Source organism: Tachyglossus aculeatus, chromosome X1, assembly GCF_015852505.1.
Source record: "Tachyglossus aculeatus isolate mTacAcu1 chromosome X1, mTacAcu1.pri, whole genome shotgun sequence".
Classification (NCBI taxonomy): Eukaryota; Metazoa; Chordata; class Mammalia; order Monotremata; family Tachyglossidae; genus Tachyglossus; species Tachyglossus aculeatus.
The window spans coordinates 83,718,467-83,744,355 of NC_052101.1; the positions used below are offsets into that span (position 1 = coordinate 83,718,467).

The following is a 25,889-nucleotide window of genomic DNA, read 5'->3' on the forward strand; positions in this document are numbered from 1 at the left end:
AAGCCCTTTCTGGAGAATAATATCCCTGTCTGATTTCCAAATCCACCAGAGAAGGTATCAGGAGAAAAGTTCCAGAAACAGATAGATATAAAGAAACAGATAGATTGAGAAGCAGCGTGGCCTAGTGCCTAGAGTATGGACCTGAGGGTCAAAGGACCTAGGTTCTAATCCCAGCTCTGCCACTTGTCTGCTCTGTGACCTTGGGCAAATTACTTAACTTCTCTGTGCCTGTTACCTCATCTGTAAAATGGGGATTAAGACTGTGAGCCCCATGTGGGACAGGGACTCTGTCCAACCATATTTGGTTGTTTCCACCCCGGCGCTTAGTATAGTGCCTGGCACGAAGTAAGCGTTTAACAAATGCTACAATTATTATTGTTATTATTTTAAAGCCTAAGCAAAGGATGTGTGAAATGGTCATAGAGAGTAAGAGCGCGCGCGTGTGTGTAAGTAAAAACCAGCAGATATATAAGCTCGCTATGGGCAGGAAACATGACTGCTAGCTAATTCTGTTGTATTCTCCCAAGTGCCTTAGTACAGTGCTGTGCACATAGTCAGCGTTCAATACATACTATTAATTGATTGATAAACTATTTTTTTCCAGGGCAATCTGCTATTGGAAACAGCACAGTAACCTGTAAAGACCATTAGTCTGACCACTTAACTCTTTTTATGTAGGTGGAATAGAGCCCCAATCATTTCATTGAGATGCTAGGATGGACCTGTTATTCCTGGGCAATTCTGTGCATTATTATGTACCATCTAGTTATCTTTTTCCCAACAAAAATTGGTCTATTATTGGTATAATTTATATTCAGCCTGTGGTTGCTCTTAGCCGATTCAGGTCAGCTTGTGACACTGTGCTTTTCTTATTCTAGTAGCATAATGTTAATCCTGGTGTTTAGCCAGAGGTGGGTGGGTAATTGGATCTGAGGGCACATTACAAATGGATGAGGCTGTCGAGTGCCGCACTGCATCTGATCCATAACTGCCGCCCAGCCATTGTTTCCGGAGTGGGATGGTGGGGAGGGTGGATGGGGCGAGGGGCATTCTTCACTGTGACCAAGACTGGTTCAAGAGGCAGGCAGGGCCCTAAATCTGGCTCATGGACCAAATTTTCCCCACTTCTGGACTAGAAAGGGGAGACATCTAAAACTGACCTGACCTGTGAAATTCAGTTTTGATTCTGTCTATTCAGTTTGCTTTTCTCCATTGTTCACCAATCAGTCATATTTATTGAGTGCTTACTGTGTGCATAGTATTTTACTAAGCGCTTGGGGGAGTCAACAAAACAGTATAACAGACACATTCCCAGCCCACAACAAGCCAACAGCATAGTCCCAATAACTTACTGTAACTGCCCTGAAAGATCCCACTATTAATGGCTACTCACAGGCCAAACAATCCCAGTTTTGTTTGCTGGGTAGTCTTAGCAAAGGGCAGAGAAAATTCTTTCCTATGAGCTGCCTATAAACCAATAGAAATATGAAGTTCATATTTTTTCGATTGATGCAGAACAAGTGAGGAGAGTGGCCAGAATGCCCAGATTCAAAGCCAGTTGCATCGGTAGCCTTACACATACAGTAAGTGCTTAAAAAATGTCATTAAAAAAAAAAGTTGGCAAAGTAAATTCAGTATAGGGCTAAATTGGTTAGGCATACACATAGGGTGCCAGTCAGGGTTTAGTGCTTCTATGCTTCCCAGCCTCGGCTTCAGCCTTACTCTACTGTGGTTATTTTTGTATTTTTGCAGTTCACGGTACTTAATAGAGTGAAATAAAAATGAGCGGCAAGGGCCAGGTTAAGGGTTCTGCTAGTGGTGGGATAGTGTAATGAGATATGGATTTCTGTCAATCATATTTAGTGTTTATTGTGTGCAGAGCACTGTACTAAGCACTTAGGAGAGTACAATATAACAGAGTTGGTAGACAGGTTCCCTGCCCACAGGAGCTTGCAGTCTAGAGGGGTAGACTGACATTAAAATAAATTATGGATGTATACGTAATTGCTGTGGGGATGAGAGTGGGATGAATAAGCATACATATCCAAGTACAAGTGTGACACAAAAGGAGAGGGAGTAGAGGAAATGAGGGCTTAGTCAGGGAAGGCCTTCTGCAGGAGATGTGCTTTAAATAAGGCTTTGAAGGTGGGGAGAGTGGTGGTCTGTCATATAAAGGAGGAGGGAGTTCCAGGCCAGGGGGAGGGTGTGGGTGAGTGGTTGGCGGCGAGATAGACAAGCTCGAGGTACAGTGAGTAGGTAGGTGTTAGAGGAGTGAAGTGAGCATGCTGGGTTGTGGTAGGAAATCAGGTAAGAGGGGGTGAGGGATTAAGTACTTTAAAGCCAATGGGAAGGAGTTTGATGCGGAGGTGAATAGGTGCCCTCTGGAGGTTCTTGAGGGGAGGGGAAACGTGTACTGAATGGCATAAGTGGTGGGGGATTACCCTGGTAGTGCCTCTTGGGAGAATTAACATTTTAGGAGGGCTGTGAAGGAGAGGAGAGATGTTAAATGGGTCAGAGGCTTCTGGAAAGCGGGGATATGTCTATGTCTTTCGAAAATGGTACTCAGGTGTCCCTTCTGTTCTTTTATGCCTTGAGTAGGTGCTAATATGGTGGGGTACAAAATGGAATGAATCGATTTTGTTGAGCACTTACTGTGTGCAGAGCATTGTACTAAGCGCTCGGGAGAGTACAATATAACCGAGTTGGTAGACATGTTCCCTGCCCACAATGAGTTTACATTCTAGAGGGGGGAGACAGACATTAATGTAAATAAATTATGGGTGTGTAAATAAATTACGGTTATGTACTTAAGTGCTGTGATGCTGAGGGAGGGGTGAATAAAGGACTGAACTTGTGTGCTTCTTTGTTTAGGGCATCCTTATTGCAGGCAGTGATGAACAGAAAGCCAAATACTTGCCCAAATTAGCATCTGGGGAATACATTGCAGCTTTTTGCCTGACAGAACCAGGAAGGTATGTTCCTTTCATGCGTATTTAAATAATGTTATAATGATGACTAATAAAAATTATGTTGTAGATCTTGGACTGCGGTGAAGGTAAGGATGTTGTGAACAAGTATATTCCTTCCATACTCCTCCTTTGCCAACTGAGATAGACCTTGAGCTTACAGTGACTTTTCTTTCTAATGCTTCTCCAGTGGAGGAATTCCTTTACACTGTTTTGACTTCAGCCAGTTTGGTATTTTGCCCCAAATGGCACGCAGTTGGCTCTGCCTTCTGAATCCGTGTCTGGGGTGGATGTGCCTTCTCTTTTGAAAGATATGGGCCTCTAGTTTCTCAGTAATTCTCCCTCACCATTCATTCATTCATTCAAGCGTATTGAGCGCTTACTGTGTGCATAGCACTGTACTAAGCGCTTGGGAAGTACAAGTTGGCAACATATAGAAACGGTCCCTACCCAACAGTGGGCTCACAGTCTAGAAGGGGGAGAGCCACCACCAAAGCAGTGTCCCAGATAATTGCTTTGATTTTTCATTTTAATGTTGAGAACCTGGCCCATGGGTTAGAAGCATCCAGCACGCTTCACCGTAGGCTTTTATGGACTACACCTCTCTTCTTCACCTTCTCTTCCTGTGTACTTTTATTCCTGCTCCACCCTCAGCTTATGCTTCCAAATTGGCCTGTTCAATTTCTCCCTGATAAGGATCCCATTCCAGTGCTGTCTGAGGAATTTTGTAGCATGGTACCTGAATGATTAGAAAGGCTCCCTCACTCCAACCCTGCCGTGGTTTTGTAACTGCTTGCAAAATCAAGAAATAGAATTCATGGGCTGCCATCAAATAGTGTTGACTCCTTATGGGCTGGAATTGTATACTATTATATAGTATTGCACTTGGCAAATTGCTACTATATTTATCTTTGGCCCCCATTTTCCTGTATTCAGCCATACCTGCCACTCTTTCTGTGCTTTCCTGTTTTCTTCTCAGGCAAGCATTATGTGAAAGGCTGACTTTTTCCCCTATGATGGCCTCTTAGCCGAGTAACTTTGGAGGGTTACAATTAATCAGCTGCTGCTTTAGTTCTGTGTTATAATATATCTTCTGGTTTCTAAAATGGTGTGTTTTTAAGGTTCTTTAGGTGATTCAGATTGTCAAGCAAATATTTTACTTAAAATTACTGGATAAGCCTTCTTTCTTAATAATAATAATCATCATCGTCATTTAAAAGGCATTTCACTGTGGTAAGTTCAGGGAAAAGTACAAAATCATCATGTCAGATTCAGTCCCTGACCCACACGGGGTTCACGGTTTAAGAGGTAGGAAAAGCAGGTGTCACTTTGGGAACACTGGCCACATCACATTTCATGTTTCATCCTGCCCTTAAGTTGCCATGTAGCTAAAATTCAAAGACTTAGTCTCCTGGGTCCTTCAGAAAGCTCAGTTGCTGGCTATGCTGTTGTTTTTTTAAATCTTAGTCTTTAAGTCAATTATGTTGTGCTCTTTAATGGTCTACCATTTCCCACAGTTGATTTACATGAGAAAGTGAAACATTCCCCCAGGAAGGAAGGTTCTTCACAACTTTATCTATGACTTTAGTGAGTTAGAGAAGCAGTGTGGCTTAGTGGAAAGAGCACGGGCTTGGGAGTCAGAGGATATGAGTTCTAATCCCAGTTCCACCACTTGTCTGATATGTGATCTTGGGCAAGTCACTTAACTTCTCTGTGCTTCAGTTACCTCATCTGTAAAATGGGGATTAAAAGTGTGAGCCCCACATGGGACAACCTGATTACCCTGTATCTACCCCAATGCTTAGAACAGTGCCTGGCACATAGTAAGTGCTTAACAAATACCATAATTATTATTGTTATTAGTCTTATTTTTCAAAAGCATTTAACTTTTTAAATCAACTTGTGGTCTTTACAGTGGAAGTGATGCAGCATCCATTCAGACGAAGGCAGAGTTGAGTGAAGATGGAAAATACTTCATTTTAAACGGCTCAAAGGTACTTTTCCAAGGAATTGTATTATTATTTGTGCATATGTCTTTCTACAGGAAAGAAAGAATGCTGTTTCTCAAGTTTCAAGGGCCATTTCAGGTTGGAGGTAAAATTAGAGTACTTTAGAGTACTCAGAGAGTGATCATCTCACCAGATATCCATATTTTAGAACCTGACCTGAGCTAAATGCAAATATATAGCAGTTAAACTGGCATGCCCTATTCATCTTCAGTACCAATATGAGATATAGTAGGTTTTGTGTACAGCAAAGACCTCAAGAACCTGTAATAATTTTCCTCTCTTCTGGACTTAAAGCAGTAGACCTTATTATTTTTCCTCGTGTTTATTTATTTATCTGTAACATTTGTAGTAGTGATACTCCTCCAAGAACACCCAGCCACAGTTTGGTAATTTCGGTCATTACCGCCCCCCTTTTCCTCTGCTCCTCCTTCCCTATCCCCTTCCCCTCCCCACAGCACTTGTGTATATTTGTACATATTTATTACTCTATTTATTTTATTAATGATGTGTATATATTTATAATTCTATTTATTTTGATGGTATTGACACCTGTCTACTTGTTTTGTTGTCTGTCTCCCCCTTCTAGACTGTGAGCCCGTTGACGGGTAGGGATTGTCTCTATCTGTTGCCGATTTGCACTTTCCAAGTGCTTAGTACAGTGCTCTGCATAAAGTAAGCACTCAATAAATACAATTGAATGAATGAATGAATAATTTGTAGCATGTATCTTAAAAAGACAAGACAGAAGCCAAGTAGACTTTCAAGGCTGGTGGCTTCATAAAAGACGCTGTAAACTGACAGTTAGTGCCACATAACAAGAGACTGAGACTGCTGCTACCTTTACTTAGAAAGCCCAATGTCTTTCAAGAATACTGAGGCATCTCTTGACTCTTCCTTATTCATTTTAATGCCTGTCTTCCCCTCTAGACTGTAATCTTGTTATGGGCAAGGAATGCATCTGCTAATTCTGTCATGTTGTGCTCTCCCAAGTGCTTAGTACAGTGCTCTGCATATAGTAAGCACTCACTAAATATGATAGATTAATTCTAGTGCCTTGGAAAATGAGTGTTTAGCATCTATGGGTGACTTGCCAGTACGTCAAAGCCTCTGGTAATCCAAATGAGGTAAATGCAGGTCAGTAGTTCAACTGCTGGGGTTTATTGTTCATTTCCTTTTCTCCTCTTTCCTTAGATCTGGATCTCAAATGGCGGACTGGCCAATATCTTCACTGTGTTTGCAAAGACTGAGGTTATTGATCACAATGGTTTAGCTAAAGACAAAATTACTGCATTCATTGTGGAAAGAGATTTTGGAGGAGTCACTAATGGGAAGCCAGAGGATAAACTAGGCATTCGAGGATCTAACAGTAAGCAGTATTTAAAGTTGATTTCCTTTCCCCTACACCCAAAACCAGACATTCAGGTCAACAATGAAAATATTTGTATTCATCAAATATTCATGTCTACAGAATGTTTTAAATTTCTCAAAGAAAGCTTTCAGGCAAATGACTGGCAACATCCCCCAATTTACGTTTTAGCAACTTGAAAATCACCTAGTAAGCAGGATCGCATGATCAAGCAGATAGACTACTAATCTGGCCTTGGGCAAGGTACTTTAACTGGATACTTCAGTTTCTCCATCTGTAAAATGTGGACGTTGATACCTTTCCCACCTGCTTCATTTGACTCCCTTGAGATTGTGTAATGCTCCACAATCTGTTAGGACTGTGAAACCTAAAAGTGGTCTACACAGTGGTATTTATTATTTTTAATGGTATTTGTTAAGGGCTTATTATGTGTCAAGCCCTGTTCTAAGCGTTGGGGTAGATACAAGTGAATTAGGTTGGACACAGTCCCTAGTCCCTATCCCGCATGGGGTTTACAGTCTAAGTAGGAGGGAAAGTAGGAGAACTGAGACACAGAGAACTTGTGACTTGCCCAAGGTCACACAGCAAGCATTTGACAGAGCCAGGATTAGAATCCAGGTCCTCTGACTCCCAGGCCCATGCTCTTTCCACTAGGCCAAGCTGCTTCTCATGGCCTGGTGATTGCTTATTGAGTGCTTACTGTGTGTAGAACACTGTACTACATGCTTGGGAAAGTACAGTACAACAAAGTTGGTAGACACATTCCCTCACCATGAGTTTACAGTCTAGAGGACGACCTTCCAGTCTAGACAGTAGTACATCCAGGAGAGTGTTGTGCCTGACCTTTTTGCTTATGTTAAATATGACCAAACTGCATAGTTTCTACTATAAAAATTTCTGGCAGTGACAAATTTTTGCAAAGAAGACACATACCTCTTGTCATCCTCTGATTGAATTGCTCTGAAGGAATGCAGAATTTTTCTGCAGAAACAAAGTTAACACATCCCAGCCCACTCTGACAGATTGAACACCCTGCTTCAGAACTCCTATTGTTCTTTCTTTTCAAATAGGAATAATTATGATCCTTTAGTTTTTGTAATGCAGTAATGCCAATTGCAGTTGAATCTCCACCTTAATGTGCATCTTATTTTGGACTTAGTACATTAGTAATGATAATAATAACTGTGACATTTGTTAAGCACTAACTATGTGCCAAGCACTGTACTAACCCCTGGGGTAGATTCATTCATTCAATTGCATTTATTAGTAAGCGCTCAATAAATACGATTGATGATGATGATGATGATGATGATTTATTGAGTGCTCACTGTATGCAGAGCACTGTACTAAGCACTTGGAAAGTACGATTAGGCAACAGATAGAGACAATCCCTACCCAACAATGGGCTCAGAGTCTAGAAAGGGGGAGACAGACAACAAAACAAATAGGCAGGCATCAATAGCATCAAAATAAATAGAATAATAAATACACATCATTAATAAAATAGAATAATAATAGTGAGTGCATTTAGGTGGAGGTGGGATGAGGGAATCCGGTCCCTAAAAACAGACCCGAAATAGCCAAGGATCGTAGAGGACTGGTCAAAAGATTAAGGAGATGGATGAGAAGTGGCTCCTACCCTTTGTCTCATAAATAGATAATAATAATAATGGTATTTGTTAAGTGCTTACTATGTGCCAAGCACTGTTCCAAGTGCTGGGGGAGATACAAGGTAATCAGCTTGTCCCAGGTGGGGCTCACAGTCTTAATCCCCATTTTACAGACTAGGCAACTGAGGGTAGATAGAGAAGCAGCATGGCTTAATGGATAGAGCATGGGCCTGGGAGTCAGCTGGTCATGGGTTTTAATCCTGGCTCCACCACTTGTCTGCTGTGTGACCTTGGGCAAGTCGCTTCACTTCTCTGTGCCTCAGTTACCTCATCTGTAAAATGGGGATTAAGGCTCTGAGCCCCATGTGGGACAGGGACTGTGTCCAACCCGATTTGCTTGTATTTCCACCCAGCGCTTAGTACAGTGCCTGGCACATAGTAAGCATTTAACAAGTGCCACATTTTTTATTATTATTACAGTATATGCAGATCGGAGTCAGTCCCTATCCCACCAGTGTGAGGAAGAACAGAAATCGAATCCCCATTTTCCAGTGAGGAAACTGAGACACAGAAGTCAAGTGACTTGCCCAAGGTCACATAGCAGACAAGTGTCAGAGTTGGAATTAGAATCCAGGTTCTCTGACTACCGGGCCAGTGTATGTTCTTTCCACTAGCCATGCTGCTTCTCTAAAACTTGATGCCTTATTTCATTCTTACATGCCTTATTTCTTTACATTCACTTGTTTGTGGGGTGGGGCAAAATAAGATGGTGACACCAATTTAGGAAAATGTTCTGGCTCTCTTTTGAGTGGTTTCGTGTGCTTATCAAGGGAAAGGTTTTATAATCATGTTGCAATTTCAGAGGGATTTATAAAGACTTTTGGTTTCTCTTTTTATTCCAGCTTGTGAAGTTTATTTTGAAAACACCAAAGTGCCCTTAGAAAATGTAATTGGAGAAGTAGGAGATGGATTTAAGGTGAGTTATTTTCAAAGTATCATCTTCACAGAAATCCAGCCCCATTCTCCATGGGGGTGAACAGGGCAACACATGGACAGACTATGAATGCTTCCCCCTCTGTCCCCTTCTTGCGTTCTCCCCTTTGGCCGAGAAACATCATCGGGCTTCTTTATGGGTAGGGAAATGGCCCCCTGAGAGAAGCAGAACAGCCAGAGTCTCTGTTCGTGGAGTTGCTGGCCATGTCCCAGCTTCCTCCCTTGGGGCTCTGTCTGAGCTATGGTTGTTGAAGCCCTGGAAGGGCATGTAGATTGAGAAGGGAATTCCGAAGAGAGACATGAGGGATACCCGCAGTTAGGGTGTGGGAGGCGGAGGAAGAATTGGCCAGGGAGGCTGAGAAGGAGTGGCTGGAGACCCAGGGGAGAACTGTCTGCAAAATCAAGGTTAGATAGCCTTTCTAGTGGTCCTCAGAGAGAGACACAGGTGGCCAAGAGGTTGAGGAGGATTAGGATAGTGTAGATTCATCTAGGTTTGACTAGGAGGAAGTCATTGGTGACCTTGGAGAGAGCGTGGTCTCAGGGGCGTGGAGGAGGAGGCATAGTAGTCATGCCATCCATTCGATTCAGAAATGTAAAGGAAAAATGAAGATAAGGAAGCAGCAGCAGCAAGAATGTGGAACACTGGAAAGAAGAGCCTCAAAGCTGGATTTAGAGATTGAAAGCTGGTGTTTTTCCAGAATATAATAAAACTTATCATAAGAATATAGTGCAGTTGTGTTCTTGGAAATCATAAATTGTGTGAAAATATGTGTTTTATGATCATTGAGTAAAGGGAAACTAGGGGGTTAAATTTTTGAAGGGTCAGATTTTTCTGAATTTAAAAAATACAACCTGGCCGGTATTTAAGAAGGTGATACCATTGACAAAATCAGAACCTAGTACTAGTTCTTGATAATTGGAATTGCTCAAGACTTGTACAAAAACTAAGCATTCATAAAATGGATAATTTCCATATCTGGGTTTGTGTACCACTGTGTGCCTTATTCTAAGACTGCATGTGTTTCATGAATATAAACTCTGCATGTGTGTGTATCTGTAGCATTATCTTTGTTTTTTTAAAGTGGGGAGGGGTGGGGTTTCGTTGGACCAGGTTTCCTATGTCAGACTAAAAATCTAAGAATAATAGGAGGAGGGTAAGAAAATAAGATAGGTTCAGAGAGCTAGGCATACCCATGGGGACAATCCTGCTCCCCCCCTCTAGAAAGGGGAACACGCCCAGAGGACGACACCTCCCACCCAATGGAGGACACACCCTCAAGACTCTGTACCTGTGGGAAGGCCCAAGAATTAGCTCAGGGAAAGGATCGATCTGAGGGAGCTGAGTAGATGTGTTTCTGAGCATGTATTAGTGGGAGAGGAGGGTGTTCTGCTAGGTATGTTGTGAATGTGTGAGGAAAGATTAATAGGATTGAGCCAGTGAAAGGGAAAGGATAGACTTCAGTGGCCATGTAAAAGATGCCTGTGAGAGTGATAGACTGTGTTTTATTGTGGTTTATTCATAAGAAGTGTAATATCAATATTGAATAATTTAAGTAATTTGAACATTCTCATTGATTGGATAATTTTTGTTAAATTGATATTTGTTAAGCCCTTATGTGCCAGGTACTGTACTAAATGCTGGGGTAGATATGGGATAATTGGTTTGGACAGAGTACCTGTCCCACATAGGGCTCACAGCCTTAATCCCATTTTACAGATGAGGTAACTGAGGCATTTGCCTAAAATCACACAGCAGATACGTGGTGGAGCTGCGATTAGAATCCAGGTTCTCTGACTCCCAGGCCTGTGCCTTTTTTTTTTTGTTAGGCCACTCTGCTTTTCTGATGATGGTGATGATGATGGCATTTATTAAGCACTTACTATGTGTAAAGCACTGTTCTAAGTGCTGGGGAGGTTACAAGGTGATCAGATTGTCCCACAGGGGGTCACAGTCTTCATCCCCATTTTACAGATGAGGTAACTGAGGCACAGAGAAGTTAAATGCTTGCCCAAAGTCACACAGTTGACAATTGGCAGAGTTGGGATTTGAGTCCATGACCTCTGACTCCAAAGCCCTTGCTTTTTCCACTGAGCCACGCTGCTTCTCTGATGAAGAACATTCTAAATGTAATGCAGACTTTCTAAAGTAGCTCATTTTAAGATATTGGTATTAATATTTTTCTTCTTGAGGTGAGGGCAGAAGGTAAAACCATTAACAAATCAGAACCTAGTACTACTTCTTGATAATTGGAATAAAACTATTCAAGACCTGAACAGAAACTAAAATTGAAATGTAACAGCTCTTTGAGAAACTAATATTTTCCCTTAACTCAAGATAGGTGTCATAGAGAATGTTTTAGTTCATTCAGGAACTCCGACTAGCATTATTGTTATTATCATCAGTATTATTGTTATTGTCCTAACAATACACTTTCTCTAGTGTATTGTTAGGAGTTTACTTTGTGCCCAACGTTGTACTAAGTGCTGGGGAAAGAACCGTGGGGGGCTTCCAGTATAAAAGGTGGGAGAAGTCCTCTAGACTGTAAACTCAGTATGGGCAGAGAATATGTGTACCAACGCTGTTGTATTATACTCTCCCAAGTGCTTACTACAGTACGCTGCACACAGTAAGTGCTCGATAAATACCACTGATTGATGAAGGAGAAAGGACACACTGGGCAGATTCAGTTCAAAGCAAAACTACAATAACAAGAGGAAAAGCAGTGGTATGTGATTGCCAGGAGGGCAGAGACTTTCAACTCCTTGTCGCTCTAGTCAGGACCATTCTTGATTGCAAGAGCCATATCCTTCAAAACGTGCGACCGGTTAGGAAGGCGACTTCTCCCTGCCAATGACAGGTGTCAAGGGATGGCGACCTGGGGGAGAGATGTGGCTTCAAATGCCCTCCTGCAGATCCCCCTGTGTTGCAGTAGCAGGGACCTTGGGTCTGTATATCTGCAGCCAGCTTCTGCTGGCCCTGTATTTCAGTCCCTACACTTTTCTCACAGGTGGCTATGAATATCCTGAATAGCGGAAGATTCAGCATGGGAAGTGCAGCTGCTGGCATGTTAAAGAAACTGATTGGTAGGTAAAAAGAACTGGTTGGCTTGCTCTTGAGCATGTCATCGTTTTGGTGACCATTTAAATTGTAAATGCCTTGATAATAATTCTGGTATTTGTTAAGCGCTTACTAAGTGCCAGGTGCGGTGCTAAGTGCTAGGGTGGATAGAAGAAAATGGGATTGGACATAGTCCCTGCCCCATGTGGGGCTCACAGTCTCAACCCCTATTTTACAGATGAGGTAACTGAGGTACAGAGAAGTGAAATGACCTGCCCAAGGTCACACAGCAGATAAGTGGCAGAGCCGGGAATAGAACCCATGACCTTTTGATTCCCAGGCCCGTGCTCTATCCACTATGCCATGCTGCTCCTCTGAGAAGGGGTCATGTCTTTCACTCCTATTGTTTGTCCTCCAAGTACTCGATAGGTACTCGGTGAATGGTGTTGCTGATAATGATTTCCTCTGCCAGGTAGTGAATACAACAGTGTTTTCTGCCATTTTGAGTCTGTAAATTAGATATGTTTGGAAAATGAGTAATGTAACTTGAGATTTTGGGCAGAGACACCACCACTATTCTTTCACGAGGCCTGCTTTAGTATGACAAGCACACTTGGACTTCTCCTAAGGGAAGAACTTTGGCTTCACTGCCATCGCAGTAGAATGCGGGTAAGGGAGGGAGACTGCCTCAGAGTAGATACATAAAGGGCTTAAAGTTGTTGTCTGAAGCAAGATTCTCCTTTGGCTAGCGAACCCTGTGATCCCGTACTACAGAGCGGAATGCCATGCTGTGTTCCCAAAATAGCTCTTGTAAGAGGTGATCATTTTGAATACGCCTGAAGGTATCTGGGAGGAATTAGGGGTTCCAAAAGTAGAAAGGGTTTGTTTTTTGGCTTGCTGCGTTTTTAATAATTTCCCATTACTCCCACACAAGCACGAGCATTGTGAAGAAGTCTTACACTGAATTTATCATTTTTTAATGTTAGAATTACACCTGAAGGCAACAGAGAGAAATCTTTAATAGAATTAGGAAGTCATTCAGCAAAAAGAAAAAAACGTTTTTCTAATGACTTTTTTCCCCTTTAGAAATGACAGCAGAGTATGCCTGCACACGGAAACAGTTCAATAAGAATATAAGCGAGTTTGGATTAATTAAGGTAATTAAACTTAATAAATAGTTTTGCATTTCGTAAAGAACCTCAGGCTGTGGAGTGTGTTTCATGTGCATAATACTTTCAATCCTTGATAATAGTGTCTACTTGTGTTATCTGGTAGCTTGGAAACCTGGGTTTATGCAGCTGTATTGAATGTAAATTTATTTTTTCATCATCCATACTACAATTTGTTATGAGACTGGTATGCTGACTTAATTGCCTTTGTTGTTATAAATTGACAGTTCCAAATCCAAATGAATGTAAATTGATTCTTATTTGGATGTCTTCTGTTTAACTCCAGGAGAAATTTGCTTTGATGGCTCAGAAAGCTTATGTCATGGAAAGCATGGCCTACCTAACCGCTGGAATGCTTGACAGACCAGGCTTCCCGGATTGTTCTGTTGAGGCTGCAATGGTCAAGGTAACCCCATGGAAAATGGCAGCAGACATTTTAATGAGTGCTTAGAGGAAAACATGCATCTTTGTCACTGTTTCATTCTATAGTCTGTGCTAATTTGTCCATAAACCTCAGTTTTTCCTCCCCCATTTGTCTCTCCTTATTTAAATTCTGCAAACCAGTCAAGTTAACAGGGCCTCTATTGAGCCAAAGCAGTGTACTTAGGAGCTACAATAGAGAATAGATGGGATTCCTGCTCATGGGAACCTGTTGTCTAACAAGGGAGAAAAGACAGCTGAAATGTGAAAGTGCAAATTGAAGTGCAAATCAGCAAAGATAAGTGGACTCTCTATATTTCATTCTTTCCCAAGAATACTCTCTGTAGTGTTAAGGTCTGGAGGAAAATTTTGATTCTCCCTGAATTGAAATTGGGGCTGCTTTGCTCTATATCCAGAGACTAAAATCAGTCCCAGAGATCCTATACTTTATAAAGATGTAAGGGCGGTGTAGAACTAGAAATCCCCCCCACCCCTTTCAGAAGTCTCAGTAGCCATGATTAAGCTGCACCCACCAAGAGGTAGGATGAACAAATAGGATTTAATTTGGAACACAGAGAGGCACAATGCATACTAATATTTCCATCAAAATAAGTCATTATTCCCCCATTCCCCTGGCATACCTTCCCATCAGTTCTACTGAGGGATATAGACTTCCCTATTTGGATCCAACTCTGAAGAGGATCCTCCATTGATTAGCGTCCAGAGAGCAGAAATGTTTCCCCCCAACTCCTTATCAAGGCAACTCAGGACCTTGGCTTTACTCAGCACTCCCACCCCAATGTGGTGCAGAGAGAACCAGAGTCAGCCCCTTTGCTTTACGGGGAATGTAGTTTTCCCTTATTTCTCCACACTTCCCTTACCAACCTTCAAAAGGATATTTTGGGTGACCTTTTGGCTGACCAAAGACTGACCATAATACAATGCTAGCAGCATTTAGTGTTCAATCACTGCTGTAATAACCATGGATGTGAACTCTTTGCCTGGGGCAGGTATTCAGTTCTGAAGGTGCCTGGATTTGTGTGAGTGAGGCACTACAAATTATTGGAGGTCTGGGTTATATGAAAGACTACCCCTACGAGCGATTTCTTCGGGACTCCAGAATTCTTATGATTTTTGAGGTAAGTCTGCACCACTGGTTCTGTGGTGACTACTAAGCCATTCTCTGTCTGGACCCCGATAAAGTCTGGTAATTAAATTTGGGGCCAGACCATAGAATTAGGACCAGTTCAGGCACAACTGCAGTTGTCCCTTAAGAATTTCTTTTTTTTAAGGAATTTAGTACTGGGTCAGCCTTCTTTATGGTTTTTCATTTACTTCCCAGATGCTCGTAAACTAGATTTCTCTTAATTAAGGCAGTCTGTTTTTAAAAGAAGTGTAATACCTGATAATGATATGGACACTAAATCTATATAGATTCATCTTTTTTCAGAGGTACACCAGATATGTGACCTGTAGAGGAACATTCACTAGCTTTTTGTGATCCAAGTGAAGTGTCTACATTAGGAGAATAGTCAAGTGTTGTTTTTGAGAGGACTGATTTCTTTATTTCTTGCCCTTTTTTGGGATGGCATGTCATCGGAATCCTCTCTAGTGAGAGAAGCAGCGTGGCTTAGTGGAAAGAGCACGGGCTTGGGAGTCCGAGGACATAGGTTCTAATCCTGACTTTGCCACTTGTCTGTTGGGTGACCTTGGGCAAGCCACTTCTCTGTGCCTCAGTTACCTCATCTGTAAAATGGGGATTAAGACTGTGAGCCCCACATGGGACAACCTGATTACCTTGTATCTACCCCAGCGTTTAGAACAGTGATTGGCACATAGTAAGCGCTTTACAAATACCATAGTAATTATTATTATTTTTATAGTGGTTCTTTAGTCATCCTGGGGAGTCTTCATTATGACTCATTAGGTTTTTTTATTTTATTTGCCCAGTCAGAAGGGGCAAATAATGGAGCTGGCTCTGTGATACACTTTTTTGATAGTTACCCTCTGTCCTGGGCTTCAGGCTCAATTCAGAACATCAGGTTAATCACTTTTGCTGTTTGCTCAGCATCTTTCCGGAATTCTTAAAATGTCAGTGCCATCTCCAAAGGACAGTATCTGTATAGTGGCAGTTACTTTATTTCTCCAAGAAAAGCTTGGTAATAGCTAAGAACTTTCAGAAGAATTCCTTAGCCTCTCTCTCCCTCTTCACCTCCCTTTCCCCCAACCTCCTATTTTCTGAATAGTGGATCAGAACCCCCTTCCCAAAAGAAACCCTGAAGTCCAGATATTGTTTTAATTCCACTTGAACTAGAAAGGGACCCTTTCCATGGTACTGTGAGGATTATTTTAATTAATGGCTGATAACTATAGGTAGAATAGTATTGTTGATGTATAACACTCTGAAGTGGCTTTGTGTAAAGAAGGGAAAAGTATAAAAAGTATGAAATTAATAATTCCCCTGTTTATATGTAGCCCACATCTGCAGTAATTATTAGGACAAAGGAAATGTTTGACAAAAACAACCATAGCTGATGGATGCTCCCTGGGACTTTGGTCTTGAAAGGAAATGCATTTTGTGTGTTTTGAATTCCCATTCCTTTTCAGTTGTTTTAAGCACAGTTTAAGGGAGTGCAGTTTTCACCCAAACTTTCCAAAATGGTCCTGATTTTACAACTGCATTTATATTCTAATTGATTTTGGGGCAGGGGGGCAGACAAAATGCAGTCATTTGTAATCAATCAGTATGTAACTAGATGATTGGCAGTCTGTTCAGTGAGTCACTTTGAAGCCCTCGGGACCTCGGCGTAGGCCGGGTTAGTGGAACAGCAAAGTATGCAGTCCTGTGAGAGATCAGCATGCTCAGGCCAAGGGATCCAGGGGAGGCAGAGAGCTAGCGTTAGAGTCTGCACACTTCATTCCTCTAACACCAACTTACTACTACCTCGATCTCATCTATCTCGCCACCAACCCCTCACCTACATCCTGCCTCTGATCTGGAGTGCCCCCCCTCTTCATATCACAGACGCTCACTGTCCCCTCCTTCAAAGCCTTATTAAAAGCACATCTCCAAGAAGCCTTCCCCAATTAAGCCCTCATAGACAGTAAGCTTGACCTCTAGACTGTAAGCTCATTGTCAGCTGAGAATGTGTCTGTTATATTGTTGTTTGTACTCTTCCAAGTGCTTAGTACAGTACCCTGCACACAGTAAGCACTCAATAAATACAATTGATTGATTCTAGGAGAAGGGAGTGATTCTAGTAGAAGGGAGTGGTCCACAGGGTCCAGGGTAGTTGAGAGGCTGAGAAAGATTAGGACAAAGTAAGAGTCTGTTAGATTTGGCGAGAAGGAGGTCGTTGGAAGACCTTAGAGGGAGCAGTCTCAACGGAGTGACAGAGGTAGAGACTGGATTGGAGAGGATCAAGAAGGGAGTTGGAAGAAAGCAAGTGGAAGCAGCGTGTGTAAAGAACCCATTTGAGGAGTTTGGAGAGAAATCGGAGGGGGGAAGTGGGGCCCAGAGGGTATTTTAGTATAGGCAAAGCAGAGGAGATGAGGCCATCGGAGAATTGATTGAAGATGATGGTCTTTATCTATTAATTTATTTATATTAATGTCCACTAGACTGTGAGCTTGTTGTGGGCAGGAGTATGTCTTCTGTTATATTGTACTCTCCCAAGTGCTTAGTACAGTGCTTTGCCCACAGGAAGCACTCAATAAATATGATTGAATGAGTGAAAGTGGTCAGAGAGGGAAGAAGAGTGGGTGCAAGGGTCTATAGAAGATGGAATGGGGGAGGTTATGAAAGCAGGTGGGAGATCTCTGGATATGGTCACAAAGGATAAGAAAGTGGATGTAGGGGTGGGAGGGAGATGAGAGGGAGGTATTTGGGGGAGCTTATGACTGATCATTTTTAGAGAAATTGAAGGACATCTGGACAAACGAGGGAGGAGTGAGGGCACTGAATTTCAGGCGAAAATCAAAGACTAAGAATTGTTGGTCGGGTAATGGCATGGGAGTCGCTGAGGGAGAATTAGTGTTGCTGAGTGGAAGTGAGGGTAGAGTTATAGCAAGAAAGGATCACTCAACCATTTTTACAAATTGGGTAGCCCCCATCCCTGGGAATTACAAAGGAAAGAATGGGTAGCCATTTCTCCCAGGTTTAGTCATTTGCCCCTCTGGAGGCAGGGGCCTGGACCTAATAATAATGATGGTATTTGTTAAGCGCTTACTATGTGCCAGTCACTGTACTAAGCCCTAGGGTGGATACAGGCAAATCGAGTTGGACACAGTCCTTGTCCCATGTGGGGCTCGCAGTCTCAATCCCATTGTACAGATGAGGGAACTGAGGCACGGAGAAGTGAAGTGACTTGCCTAAGGTCACACAAAAGACAAATTACCTAGCCAGAATTAGAACCCAGAACCTTCTGATTCCCAGGCCTATGCTCTATGTACTACACAATGCTGCTTCTCTACAGTGCAGAGCAGTGTACTAAGCAAATGACCCCTTAAAGGTCCCCTCGAGTTCTTTGAGTCTGATGAAAAAATTTCCAACCTGTAATGAAGACGAATCTGTGAGAGATTTGCATGCCTCTTTCTAAATGCATATGGGCAACTACCATGTGTCTAATGTTTAGCTCTTTTTCCATCATGCTCAGCATTCCCCTTGATTATTATTCTGTCTAGCTTTCACCTCTGGAGGTTGGTCTGGAAATATTTTATTGTCTTAAACTGCTCCAAGTGAGTTTTCTGAAGAAGAGTATTAAATTTAAAATTACATGCGTAATAGAAACCTGCTTGCTGCAGAGGCTGGGCTGTTTGTTCCCAGCTGTTCCCTTAAAGGGGCTCCATTACCCTGGAGTCCAACCGCACCCACCCCTTGTTGCCCCAGTTGCTTAAGGGCTTGTTGGTGCTTTCATTTAGCATTGGGTTTGGAGTGCATGCAGCCACAGCCACCTCAAGTTTCACGTGGAATTTCAATTTAAGTTGGGTTAAAGCACCCTAAGGTTTTAGTTATTTTATATTAATTGGTTTGTTTTCAGAAGGATTCTCCAGTGGCCACATTCTAAGCCTTTCTGAATCTGCAGTATTCTAAAGCTAAAATGCCTCTCTTAACCATTTGCAAATGAAAGGTTTTTGAATATGAATGCATAATAAACACAGAACTTCTCTAGGCTTACCTCCTTGTCCCTCTGAAAAAGTTGATCATGTTGCCTTTGTGTATAGTTGGTGGAGGAGAGACACAACCTCGATTTTTGCCCTACTTTTCTGATTTGAAAGTGGAGATGAAAAAAAACGTTACCGTGAATTATGTGAAGTTTTGTTCAGCAAAAATATGGTACAATGGTCTGGAGTTGCTTTCCCTAGGAAACTCCTGACCATTGGCATTAAGACACTCAGTGACCTTTCTGCCTCCTCCTTATCCACTCTCCTCTTCCACCACACCCCAGCTCGAGCTCGCACTCTTCCTTCATATCAAGGTAACCTACCTCATTTTCCTCTCTCCCACCTCGGACCTCTTGCTCATATCCTCCACTCTGCCTGGAGCCCCCTTCCCGTTCAGATTTGACAGATCACACAGCACTCCACATCTTCAAAGACCTTATGAAATCCCATCTCCTTTGAGGCCTTCTTTGATTCATCTCCCTACACTATATCCCCCCCAACTGCTGCTCCAGCCCTCTTGTGTCTCCCAAGCAGTTAGTTACTCAAATCCCACCCGATAGCACTTATGTACATCAATCAGTCAGTCATATTTATTGAGTGCTGACTGTGTACAGAGTACTGTACTAAAGGGCTTGGTCAAGTAAACTGCAACAGAGCTGGTAGACATGTTCCCTGCCCATAAAATCCATATTGTTTAGAGGGGAGACAGGCATTATGGATAAGACAGGTATGTACCTAAGTTTGTAGGGAAGGGAATGGAATGAATGTCAAGAGAAGCAGTGTGGCTCAGGGGAAAGAGGACGGGCTTTGGAGTCAGAGGTCATGGGTTCAAATCCCGGCTCCACCAATTGTCAGCTGTGTGACTTTGGGCAAGTTATTTAACTTCTCTGTGCCTCAGTTGCCTCATCTGTAAAATGGGGATTGACTGTGAACCCCCTGTGGGACAACCTGATCACCTTGTAACCTCCTCAATGTTTAGAACAGTGCTTTGCACATAGTAAACGCTTAATAAATGCCATAAAAAAGTACTTATAGGGTACATATCCAAGTGTGAGGGCAATGCAGAAGGGAGAGGGAGGATGGGAAATGAGGGCTTAGTTGGGGAAGGCCTTTTGGAGGAGATGTGATTTTAATAAGGCTTTGAAGATGGCAAGAGTGGTGGTCTTTCAGGTATGAAAGAGGAGGGAGTTCCAGGCCAGAAGCAGGATGTGGACAGGGGTTGGCAGTGAGATAGAGGAGATTGAGGTAAAGGAATAGGTTGGCATTGTAGGGGCAAAGTGTGCGGGGTGGGTTGTAATAGATCAGGGTGGTACTATAGGAGGGGGTAAGGTGATTGAGCGCTTTAAAACCAGTGGAAGGAGTTTCTGTTTGCAGAGGTGGTTGGACAACTACTGGAGGTTCTTGAGTGGGGAAACATGGACTGAGCGTTTTTTCGAAAGATGAACTGGGCGCAGAGTGAAGTGTGGACTGGAGTGGAGAGAAACAGGAAGTAGGGAGGTCAGTGAAGATACTGATGCAGTAGTCAAGGCAAGATAGCTTGAGTGCTTGGATTGAGAGGATAGGGCAGATTTTAGCGATGTTGTGAAGGTAGAACTAACGGTTATGGGTTCTAATGCCGGCTCTGCCATTTGTCTGCTGTGTGATCTTGGGCAAGTCACTTAACTTTTGTGCCTCAGTAACCTCATCTGTAAAATGGGGATTGAGACTGTGAGCCCCACGTGGGACAAGGGACTGCATCCAACCCGATTTGCTTGTGTCCACCCCAGAGCTTAGTATAGTGCCTGGCACACAGTAAGTGCTTAACAAACACCATCATCATCATTATTATTATTTGGTGACACATTGAATGTGTGGGTTGAAAGACAGATGAGTCGTAATGCCAATGTTGTGGGCTTGTGGAATAGGGAGGATGGTTAAAGTAATGGAAAAATTGAGGGGAGGATAGGGTTTGAGTGGAAAGATGAGTTTTGTTTAAGTTCTGTTAACGTGAGGTTTGAGGTGTTTGTGGGACATTCAAGTAGAGATGTCCTGAAGGCACAAGGAAGTGCAGGACTGCAGAGAAGGAAAGAGGTCAGAGCTGGAGCAGTCAGTCAGTGGTATTTATCTGTGCAGAGTACTGTACTTAAGTGATTGGGAAAGTACATGTCTTATGTAGTCTATTACTCTGTAATTTTTTAAGTGTCTGTTATCTCCCTTGCTAGATTGCAAACTCCCTTGAGGGCAGGGATCATGTCTACTAATTCTGTTGTAATTGCCTAAGCACTTAGTTCAGTGTTCTGCACACAGTAGGAGCTCAATAAATGCAGTGGATTGATGAATTTAAAACCCCCAGTGTTTTGAGTTGGGCTAGAATTGGCTGATCCAGTGGATGTATTTTCTGCATTTCTCTCACTCGAGGTCTTTTGTGCTACCTGCTTCTTTCTAAAAGGTGTCTTGAGTAGGGCCGAAGAAGTCAGGAATGGGTCCTCTAACAGACCCATTTCACTTTCTCATGTTCTTCTGCCTGCTGCTTTTAAAAGTTGCATTGATGTGAATTCACTTTCTTTTTAATTTTAGTGAACGATTTTTTCTTTAACCTCTCCCCCGAAAGAGGAAAAATGTCACCTATAATCTAATTGTGCTCCACACCACCAATCTATCTTGCTCCTTTCTTTGCTCTGTTTTACCAAGGTTGTTATCCTTGAAAAAGGCATTCTCCATGAAACCTTAATGCTTCAATTTTTATCTAAAAGAGCAACTGATATTTGGATCCCACCCACTTAAGTGTTATTAGGTGAAACTGCTTTCATTTTCTGGGTAAAAAGCCTTAGATGATAGGGATGCATATAGTGCCATTTCTACTAAAGCTAAAATACGAACACTGCTCAGTAATAATGTATAAAAGAAGGTCGGTTTAGGGGGAGGTTTCCTTTCTGAGCCTCCACTAGTTGCATGGTGAATGACTTATTGAGGAAAAAGAAGCTATTTTAAGACAACCGCATTTTAGAATAATGGTCTGATTTTAGATGCTTTAAACAAGATATATACATGTTTATGTGAAAGAGTTCATTCTGCTTTTCATTGTTTTCAAGGTAGACACCAAATGAGCCGAAGTTGATCTCAAGAAGTGTTCCAATCTGATTCTATAGGGAATTCATTAGCCCTGCATTAGCCCTATCAGACGGTACCACCTAGTGGCGTGTTATGAAAGTACCAGACAGTATTCATTGAATGTGTTTGCCACATCTGTGAACTGCCTTTTTTCTTTTCTTAACTGGGTTCCATATATTGTTGATTTCTGTATATTTTCTTCAACAGTAAAGTCATTTCCCAGTCAGAAGCACTGAAGAAAATTTATCAAAGTGAATTTAAGATTGAGTTGGTGGGGGAGAGTCGTAGCTAACCGACAGATATTTGGCTATTTAAAACTGATTTGGTAGGCATTTATAGAGAAGTAATGCATTTAAGGAACTTCTGCTTGAATTTATTCACACTGAATTTTCTGTTACAGGGAACAAATGAAATTCTCCGCATGTATATTGCTTTGACTGGACTGCAACATGCAGGAAAAATTTTAACAAGAAGACTAAAGTATGTCCTTTTCCAACATCCATGTTTGGAAAAAAAACAAAACACTAGCCCCCCCACCACCACCATTTTAACTCTAACCCCTTTTTCATAGAAACATGGAGCATAGCATAGCCAGGCTTGTTCTGTCCACTCCGCCCTAACCCTTCTTCTAACCACCCCCAGTTTAAGACAGTAGCATTAGAGAGGAAGAAGAAATGGGGAGAGAAGCCCTTCAGAAGTGAGGGAATGGTTGGTATGATTTCCTCTGAGGTAAATGTCCACATTGGCAGCAGTGGAAAATGTTCAGGATTGGGAATCAAGAGATCTAGGTTCTAGTCCCAGTTCTGCCACTGGCCTGCTGTGAGACCTTTAACCCCTCTTTGCCCCAGTTTTCCTTCCCCATCTGTAAAATCGGGGTAAAATACTTGGCTCCCTTCCTCTTTGATTGTGAGCCTTGAGTGGGACAGGGACTGTTTCCAGTCTGATTCTCATGTATCTACTCCAGTACTTAACACAGTGTTTAGCATCTAGTAGGTGCTTAATGCACACCATAATTATCATTAACTGGAGGGACAGAGTTGCATTCAGGTAACTAAAAGACCAGGTTCTTTTTATTATTCCTGTATTCTGCCTTTCAATGCACTTGCATTCCCAAAACAAACACTGTCCAAAGTGCGAGATCTGAGAGATGGAAAGACCTTTGTAAACCTCTAAATATCACCTCTTTCTTACTAAACTTCTCCCAGAGCTAAAGATACCAAAACTTTTCAGATTCTGTTTCAAATGGCAGGGTCCTATAGGATTTGATGTATTTCTTAAGCTTCTAGAAATTGCATTGGTCTTTGACATCAACTGTCAAAATATTGAAAAGATTTTTTAAAAAAAGTAAAATGTGTAAAAAGCAGCCAAAACAGTCCCTCTGGCCACCTGACGGCTGCAGGAAACTCAATCACTTCTGCCTTTCATTGTGTCTTTCTAAATGCGGAAGAGAAATAATGAATTATAATAATTATAATCCTTGCCAAGCACTGTACCAAGCACTTGGGTAGATACAAGATAATCAGGTTGGACACAGTCCCTGTCCCATGTGGGGCTCACAGCCTAAGTAGGTGGAAATAGGATTTAATCTCCATTTTACAGATGAGGAAACAGACCCAGAGAAGTGACATAACTTGCCCAAGGTTATACAGCAGGCAAGTGGCAGAGCTGGGATTAGAACCCAGGCCCTCTGACTCGACTCTTTTCACTAGGCCACACTGCTTCCCATAATCAGAACAAAGAAACATTTCCTTCAGAGTAGTGTCTGCACTGTGTTGCACACTTTCTAGGGCTGCATCTAGATCCATGTAATGACCATGACTTGCTCTAAATGTTTTGTTCTTTTTGACTCCTTTGTGATGATGCCCCATGACCAGTGTGTGTGTGTGTGTGTGTGTGTGTGTGTGTGTGTGAGACCTTTCCCCAAAAGAGCAACTGCACATCCGAACAGAAGAGAAGCTACCCTATTCCCTAAATCCTTTTGCATTCGGAAGCACTAACATGAGTTGGAGTGGTTGCAGCTTGTCAGGGAAGAGACAAAGCACCAAATCAGATAGGAATAAATAGCTAAGAAAGCCGTTTAAAGTACTATTTGTAGTTACGAATATAAAAATGAGCTTGATTCTTCTTTTGCATTCGGAAGCACTAACATGAGTTGGAGTGGTTGCAGCTTGTCAGGGAAGAGACAAAGCACCAAATCAGATAGGAATAAATAGCTAAGAAAGCCGTTTAAAGTACTATTTGTCGTTACGAATATAAAAATGAGCTTGATTCTTCAGTAATTTGAAGCCCATGTTCAGATATATAAAGTGTGTGTCGAAAGAGTCATTAGATGACTGTGGTGACTTGCGTGAGTTTGTAAGTCTTTTGTTTCATGAAGTCCTGCAGAGTGGAATGAAAAATATCTTGTTTTTTTTTTTTATCTAAGGCTAGCAGGGAATGTGCAGTTAGTACAGTGCTCTTTACAGAGTAAATGCTCAATAAATATGATTGAATGAGTGAATGTAGTTTTCCAAAGCACTTTAACCTTGATTTTCTCATTTTATCCTTACGGAGAATTAGGAATGATTATCCCCATTTTCCATATGAGGAAATTGAGTTCCAGAGAGGTAGAGTGGCTTGCCCACTGTCACACAACAGGCCATTGGCAAAGCAGGGACCAGAACCCAGGTCACCTAACTTCCAGCCCTACATCCTTACCACTAAGCCACAATGCCTCCCTTACAAATTCTACATATGTGGCTTCTTTTTCTTTATTATTATTATTATTGCTCATTATTCTGTAGCCTTATATAAAGTCTTCTCAACGCATTAAAGGTGTCAGATCTTGTGAGGTAATCCTGAATCAATGCCCTTTCTGCAGCTGTTAGCTTTAGGACAGTCCATTTTATTCTCAGGATAGATATTCTCTTTAGTACCACTGGAAATGAATTGGCATGAATGCAAATGGAATAAAATTGGTGTGTGCCATTTTTCCTTTTGTTTCAGCGAAATGAAGCAGGGAAATGTGACTGTTGCACTCGAGGAGATAGGGAGAAAACTGCGCGACAGTTTGGGCCGGACTGTAGATTTGGGCCTGACTGGGAAAAATGGAGTAGTGCATCCCACCTTATGGGTGAGTAGCAAATGGCTTATGTTCTTAAGTGGACGGGAAACACTGGAAGTCCATCCAACACATTGGCAAGCAGCTGGTTAGGGGGGCAGTTGCTTCAGGGCAGAGTGACATAAAATCAGGAATCTTTTGCCCTGGGAAATTCCCCACTTTGGTTACCTTTGTCCCCAAACAGCCCTAATGGTTTTCGATTGGCTCATATAGTTCAGTGTCGTTGAATCTTTTCTGCAAGTAACTTGAGGGAAATGGAGTTTGTGAGTTTAATTTTTTAACATTCTATATACGTGTTAATACAGTCTATATTTTCTAGACAGCAAAGTCCCAGGAATTAAAGGGCTAAGCTTATTTTATGAGTGGGGAAGTTAATTATTTTAAAAATTAGTTTGGTAGAGTTTATTGAATTAATTTGCCTGGCAGGGAGCGGGACAAAGCACTACACTGAACACAAATAAATTGGATTGAAAGTACAAGAGATGTTTCCTTGGTTAAATTGCATAGAGTTTGGGGGAGTTGTTTATGTGGTGTTAAATAATGTGTAATTAAATTGTGTAAGTGCTTGGTGGAAAATCACCTCTTCCGCAGTTCAGAAGGCCTCTCTCCACTCAGGTGATTGCTCTGTAGAGTGAAGTGCACTGGGAGCCTGTCTACCAACTGTGTGATATTGTACCTTCCCAAGTGCTTAGTACAGTGCTCTGCACACAGTAAGCACTCAATAAATACGATTGATTGGAAAGTCATTTCTGATCAGGGCTACAACAGTGGGCATAGTTCTGGGCAGAATTATGCATAGGAACTCCTGTTGCCCGACAAAGCCCCGCCATTTTCTTCCTCACTGGGAAAGCAGGGTGGCATCTAGTCATTGTCTCCAGCAACAGTGGAGAGGGAGCAAATCTCTCAATATAAAGACATATAGCACTCCACAGCTATTTGCTCTCT

At 42.1% G+C, this 25,889-nt stretch overlaps 1 protein-coding gene across 2 annotated transcripts in view; it reads left to right on the plus strand.

Annotated features, from left to right (window-relative positions):
* Positions 1-25,889, plus strand: part of ACAD9 (acyl-CoA dehydrogenase family member 9) — a 55,197-nt gene that overhangs the window by 24,144 nt on the left and 5,164 nt on the right. The window contains exons 5-14 of one of the 2 annotated variants that reach the window (XM_038740826.1): positions 2,872-2,972; positions 4,882-4,960; positions 6,167-6,341; positions 8,854-8,927; positions 11,953-12,028; positions 13,089-13,159; positions 13,458-13,577; positions 14,602-14,730; positions 22,245-22,324; positions 24,830-24,956. In XM_038740826.1, the coding sequence (XP_038596754.1) occupies positions 2,872-2,972; positions 4,882-4,960; positions 6,167-6,341; positions 8,854-8,927; positions 11,953-12,028; positions 13,089-13,159; positions 13,458-13,577; positions 14,602-14,730; positions 22,245-22,324; positions 24,830-24,956 (1,032 nt within the window). The remainder of the gene's footprint in view (positions 1-2,871; positions 2,973-4,881; positions 4,961-6,166; positions 6,342-8,853; positions 8,928-11,952; positions 12,029-13,088; positions 13,160-13,457; positions 13,578-14,601; positions 14,731-22,244; positions 22,325-24,829; positions 24,957-25,889) is intronic. The other variant, XM_038740827.1, reaches the window with a different exon arrangement.